This window comes from Chrysochloris asiatica, unplaced genomic scaffold, assembly GCF_000296735.1.
Source record: "Chrysochloris asiatica unplaced genomic scaffold, ChrAsi1.0 scaffold00158, whole genome shotgun sequence".
NCBI lineage: Eukaryota > Metazoa > Chordata > Mammalia > Afrosoricida > Chrysochloridae > Chrysochloris > Chrysochloris asiatica.
This window is the reverse complement of record NW_006408676.1, coordinates 6577508-6584275: the sequence shown is the minus strand read 5'-3', so window position 1 is coordinate 6584275 and position 6768 is coordinate 6577508. Positions and strand designations below refer to the sequence as shown.

The 6768-nt window shown below is 39.4% G+C and overlaps 1 protein-coding gene across 1 annotated transcript in view; it reads right to left on the bottom strand.

Moving 5' to 3' along the window:
• Positions 1-3427: 3427 nt before the first annotated feature.
• The window catches only part of GLB1L3 (galactosidase, beta 1-like 3), a 78126-nt gene continuing 74785 nt past the window's right edge, over positions 3428-6768 (bottom strand). The window contains exons 18-19 of the mRNA XM_006871017.1: positions 4484-4600; positions 3428-3493 (exon numbers count right to left, since the gene is read on the bottom strand). Coding sequence (XP_006871079.1) covers positions 3428-3493; positions 4484-4600 — 183 coding nt within the window. The remainder of the gene's footprint in view (positions 3494-4483; positions 4601-6768) is intronic.

Below are 6768 nucleotides of genomic sequence, written 5' to 3'. Positions count from 1 at the left end.
TTGTTGTTGTTGTTGTTGTTAAGTGCCGTCATTTGTGACCCACAGTGACCCTGTATAGGGTTTCCGAGGAACAGCTGGTGAGCTTGAACCGCCAACCTTGCAGTTCAAATGGCTTTGCAGTTCAAATGGCTTTGCAGTCCAGCGCATTAACCCACAGCGCCACACCAGGTCACTTGTTTTGCTATCAAATCTTCTCATCTTACATAACGCTTTTGTCTATACTGATTTTACTTCAAATTAGACATGAATGCTATTCTTATTCAGTTAATGTTTGTTCACATTTACTGACATATTTGTCAGCATTCTTTCTCTGCTCCACATTTTTTCTTTGATTGCAGAACTTCCATCTGGGATCATTTTCCCTTTGCTCACAGTACATTGGTTAGAACATCTTCTCACTGAGAGAAGTAAGCTTCAATGCTCTGAGGCATACATGGTATCTAACTTCTATGATATGAATCTAGAAAAGCACAATAAAAAACTAATAACTGAAAACATTTTCTGTGGAGTTTAATTAGTTTATGCAACCCCAACTGAGAAAGACTACTTCAGAATTTCCTTTACTCTAGATCTTTTGAAGGTAAAATCTTTTGATTTTTATTTATCTGAATAGCCTGTGTTTTGTCTTTTTGTTTTCCATGAAAGACAATTTTGATGGGTAACAAATTTTAAGCTGTGAGCTTTTTTCTCTAAGCATATAGACGGTGTTATGTCTTTTTGATAAAATTCTTGCATTCATTTTTTTTAAAGACTAACATAGGGAGTCCTGGTGTGGTGCTGTGGGCTAATGCGCTGGACTGCAAAGTCACTTTGAACCACAAGGTTGGTGGTTCAAGCTCATCAGCTGCTCCTTGGAAACCTTATACAGGGTCATTGTGTGTCAGAACTGATTAAATGGCACTTAACAACAAAAACAATAAGTAATGCTGTAGTTGTTGAGTTCCATTGAGTCACTTCCAACACATAATGACCCTGTATAGGGTTTCTGAGGAGGGGCTGGTGAGTTTGAACTGCCACCTTGTGGTACAAATCGACCTTGCAGTCTAGTGCTTATTCTACAGTGCCATGCTAGGACTTCTATGGTACAATGTTGTTGTTAAGGCCGTTGAGTCAGTTCTGACCCATAGCAACCCTGTATAGGGTTTCCAAGGAGCAGCTGGTGAGCTTGAACTTCCAACCTTGCAGTTCAAACGGCTTCGCAGTCTGGCGCATTAAGCCACAGCGCCACACCATAGGAAAGAAGAAAGTCTGAATCTGAGAGATATGTATTCAAATACCTCTTTTACTTTGAAATTGCACATGTAATATGGATATGTTACATGACGTTGTTTAGAAACCCAACAATAGGTTATATCTGAAATATTATACATGCTTACAATGACTGTTTTCCTCTCATACTTAACAGTTTCACAGAGTTCATGAGAATAAACTTTTTGTAAAAATTATTATTTAGTGAAACATACAGTCATCGTATTATTGCAAAAGATAATCTGACTACTTTGTACTCATCTTAAACAAGAAGGTACCTTCCTCTTTTTGAACACCAGGTTAATCCCTAAATTACTTGAAGCCCTTAGTCACTATATTTAACAAGGTAGTGATAAGACTTTGTAATAATGGAATTCAGACTAAGTGATTGGCTGAGTACCATCGAGTTGATTCTGACTCATAGCAACCCTGTCTGTATAGGGTTTCTGAGGTTGCAAATTTTTACAGGAGTGGAAAGCGTCATCTTTCTTCCATGGAACACCTAGGTGGACTTGAACTGCTGACCTTTCAGTTAGCAGCCCAATGTGTAACCCACGATGCTACCAATGTTCCTTTTAGATTAAGTGGTGGTGGTGTTGTGCCACTAAGTCCATTCTGACTCACAGTGTCTCTGAATAGGATTTCCGAGACTATAAATCTTTACAGGAGCAAACCCCCTCCTTTTTTTTTCATCTTTTCCCTGTGGAGCAACTGGTGGATTTGAACTACTACTTACCTTGCGGTTAGCAGCCTGGCTCATTATCCACTACTCTACCAGGGCTCCTTTAGACTAAGTGATGGTGGTGGTTACGCACCATGAACTTGGTTCTGACTCATAGCAATGCTGTACAGGGTTTCTGAGACTGTAAATCTTTATGGGAGCAGAAAACCTCATCTTTCTCCTCAGAACAGCTGGTCGTTTCAAATTGCTGACCTTGAGGTTCGCATCCCAACTCATAACCACTATACTACGAGACCTCCTTTTAGACTAAGTACCATAGTTGAGTTGTAAAAATAAAAATTCAATTGGTTTTCAATGTTGTTATTTGAGAAGACTTATTGGGTTATTCTGTATGTGTGACTTATTTCACTAACACATGACCACTATGGAGTCCTGGTGTGGCACTGTGGGCTATCGAATCAGACTGCAAAGTCGTTTGAACTGCAAAGTCAGTGGTTCAAGCTCACCAGCTGCTCCTTGGAAACCTATACAGAGTCGCTATGGGTCGGAATCGACTCGACAGCACTTCACAGCAACAACATCAATAAGAGCCCTTTCTACACCCAGATAGCCAAGAAGTAACAAGAGGACATATGCTCCATGCCAAGCTTTGCTATTACACATGTTGGAATCAAACAGTCAAATTGCTATTCTTTCCCTGACTGAATGTGACCCCTCCAGTCACCTTGGAGACACACAGACTGCAGGGCAACCTAGAGACACTGTTTGTCTGTATCTCTGCCTCCCATCACCCGCTTTGTATGCACATGAGCATACACACAGTGAAGTGTCCAGTCAGCATATGCAGTACTGGCTCTGGGCTGGAGAGAGTGGTAATTCTTATCTATCCCTGGGTGGGAGACAATTCCCTTCCTCCCAACTGGTTGTTGTTAAATGCTGTCTAGTCTGTTCTTACTCATGGCTACCCTGTATAGTCTAAAGGTAACTGCCCACCTTATGGTTAAAAGTTTGTTTTTATTTTATTCACATATGCCTAAAATCACATTTGCTTACAGAGTAAGAACCTGCTAAGAGGTAAATCCTTACCTAGATAAAAACATTAAAGTCATTAAAGCTTTTGAAGACTTACTAAGGTCTAAACATTGCCATTATATGGATACACTATAATTGACATTGGAATCCTGGTGTGGCACTCTACAATAAGCATTGGATGGCAAGATTGGTTTGAACCGAAAGGTTGGCAGTTCAAGCTCCCCAGCCGCTCCTCAGAAACCCTATACAGAGTTGCTATTAGTCAGAGTTGACCTGTCAGCACTTCACCACCACCACCATAATTGACATAACGATTCCCTTTATTGTTATATGTATTTTTTTTTATTTTCACATTTTTGATACTTTAAGCAACACTGTGTTTGATACTCTTGACATAACTCTTCTTCTTGAAAAACTACTTGTAGATGAACTCCAACTATACAAGGAGTGTGTTAAAATGAAGTCTTATAGTATGGGCTTATCTGTGAATTGAATGTATGAGCCACTCATCATTTTCTCAAACAGGATGATCTGGAAAGAAAGAAAAGTTGATAGTAAGAAAGGGGAAGTCATCTTTTGGCTCTGTGAGCAGCACCATGGTGGTCGGCAACAATAAGCGCCTTACAAAAGGAGGCAAAGAAGGAGCCAAGAAGAAAGTGGTTGATCCATTCTCTAAGAAAGATTGGTAAGATGTGAAGGCACCAGCTACATTCAGTACAAGAAATATTGAGAAAACACTAGTCACAAGGGTTCAAAGAACCAAAATTTTATCTGATGGCATGTTTTTGAAGTAAGCCTTGCTAATCTGCAGAATGATGAAGTTAAAATTTGAAATTTCAAGCTAATTACTGAGGGTGTTCGGGGCAAAAACTGCCTGACCAACTTCCATGGCATGGACCTTACCCATGACAAAATGTGCTCCATGGTCAAAAAATGGCAGACCATGATTGAAGCTCACGTTGATGTCAAGACTACAGATGGTTATTTGTTTGGGCTGTTCTTTGTTGGTTTTACTAAAAAATGCAACAACCAGATTAGGAAGACATCTTATGCTCAGCACCAACAGGTCTGTCAAATCCGGAAGAAAATGACGGAAATCATGACCCAAGAGGTGCAAATGACTTGAAAGAAGTGGTCAATAAACTGATTCCAGACAGCATTGGAAAGAACATACAGAAGGCTCACCAGTCTAATTACCCTCTTCATGATGTGTTTGTCAGGAAAGTAAAAATGCTGAAGGAGCCCAAGTTTGAGTTGGGAAAACTCATGGAGCTTCATGGTGAAGGCAGTAGCTCTGGAAAAGCTACTGGAGATGAGACAGGTGCTAAAGTTGAACGAGCTGATGGCTATGAACCACCAGTTCAAGAATCTGTTTAAAATTCAGACTTTTAATGATGACAAATAAAAGACCTTATCTGTGGGGGGGAAAAAAGGAAAGAAAAAATGGGGAAGCCTACTCAGCATAGGATAAGAAAGATACTCTACAACTGAGATATTAAGGCAAGGGTGGAGGCAACTCACCTCATTGTCTTCTGGTTGAAGCCAGACTCCGGGAAGGTAAAGTGTCCTCTGAGGTCCAATATGCCAATATCGCCCGAGGTTATGCCCATTGATGAACGCAAATCCATACTTCCAACCCTGGAAAGAATGTGGGGTTGAGACATAGGCACAGTCACACTTGTAAGGTAAAACCTAAGACTCTTGGGGAGTGAGAATAAAACTGAGATGTTTTACTGCACTGAAAATGGATGGGATATGTTCTAGAAGTTCTGCCTTGTTATACCTGATCTAGGAATGACAGAGAAAACCATAATGGAAATCATCCTTTAATGGTAATACATATTATTGTTGTATGCAATGGTAATGCATACTATTATATGAAGAAAAATGTGGCATCAGGTTTGGAGGCAGACTCATTAACAACCTGCAATATGCAGTTGATGCAACTTTGCTTGCTGAAAGCCAAGAAGACTTGAAATACTTTCTAATGAAGATCAAAGATTACAGTATTTGATATGGGTTGCATCTCAATGTAAAGAAAACAAAAATCCTCACCACTGGACCAATAAATAACATCAAGATAAATGGAGAAAAGACTGGAATTGTCAAAGACTTCATTTTGTTCAGATCAATCATCAACACTCATGGAAGAAGTAGTCAAGAAATTAAATGATGTGTTACATTAGGCCAATCTGCTGCACAAGACCTCTTTAAAGTATTCAAGAGTAAAGATGTCAGCTTAAGGACTAAGATGCACCTGATCCAAGCCATGGTATTTTCAATAACTTCATATGCTTGTGAAAGTTGGACAGTGAATAAGTAAGACCATAGAATAATTAATGCATTTGAGTTATGGGGTTGGAGGAAATTATTAAAAGTACCATGGACTGCCAAAAGAACAAACAGATCTGTGTTGGAAGAAGTACAGCCAGAGTGCTCCTTGGAAACCAGGATGGCCAGACTTCATCTCTCATACTTCAGACATATTATCAGGAGGGACCAGTCCCTGGAGAAGGTATCATGTTTGGTAGAGTGGAGGGTTGAAGATAAAGAAGACCCCCAATGAGATGGATTGGCACAGTGGCAGCAGCAATGGGCTTGGGCATAGCAACAATTGTGAGGTTGGTGCAGGAATGGGCAGTGTTTCATTCTGTTGTGCATAGAATGACTCAATGGCACCTAACAACAACAATAACTATTGTTGTCTCTGCTCTATGTTATATAGTTTAAAGAGCAGATCTACTTATCCGTAGTAAGTAACAGAAATTAATTCTATTGCTGACAATAGCTAGAGAAGTTACACAAATAAATGCTTTAATCTACTAGCAATAGAGTGAAGAATTTCAGCAACATGATTTAGGAAAAGAAAATTCAGAGAGAAGATATTGAGGCTTTTTTTTTTTTTCACTAGGTGGTGATGGTGGCCGTGCCCCAAATGGATCCAACTCACAGCGATTCTGTATCAGGTTTCCAAGGCTGGAAATCTTTATGGGAGCAGAAATCCTCATCTCTCTCTTGCAGAGCAAAAGGTAGATTTGAACTACTGGCATTGTGATTAACAGCCCAACTCATAATCCACTAACTACACTGCTAGGGCTTCTTAGAGACACCTGGTCATTCAGGGAGAGGTGACTGAAAAGAACTCTCACAAATTTAAACTAAAAACCCACTGCTATCGAGTCAATTCCAACTCATAGTGAACTCATAGAAAAGAATAGAATTGGAGACTGCACTAAATGGAAGGAAAAGTTAATGGACTATAAGGTAACCTCAAAGAAAATTAACACTTCACAACATACCAAGAAAACGAAAATCCAAGAAGAACATGGAAGCATTAAAACTATGAGGAAACTCATAAGAAAGATCACAAAAAGCATGAACTCGGCAAAGGAAGACATACAGAACAAAGAAAGCAGCAACACCACATTTGTGTGTGTGTGTGTGTGTGTGTGTGCAACATGCCCTCCACTTTATAATCAATACCTATCGATAATTACAAAGAATGTAAATGGATTAAATGCACCAGTTAAGATATGGAGGGTGGCAGAATGAATAAGAAAACAAGATCCTTCAATATGCTGTCCGCAAGAGACACATCTCACACACAGAGAAAAAATAAATATACCAAGCTAATTGCAATAAAAAACAAACAGGAGTGGCAGTACTAATCTCTGATAAAATAAACTTTAAGGCAAAAACCAGCATAATAAATAAAGATGAGCATTATCTCATGATTAAAGGGACAGTTGAACAAGATGACATAACCATAATAAATATCTACACTCCCAATGAAAGAGCTCCAAATT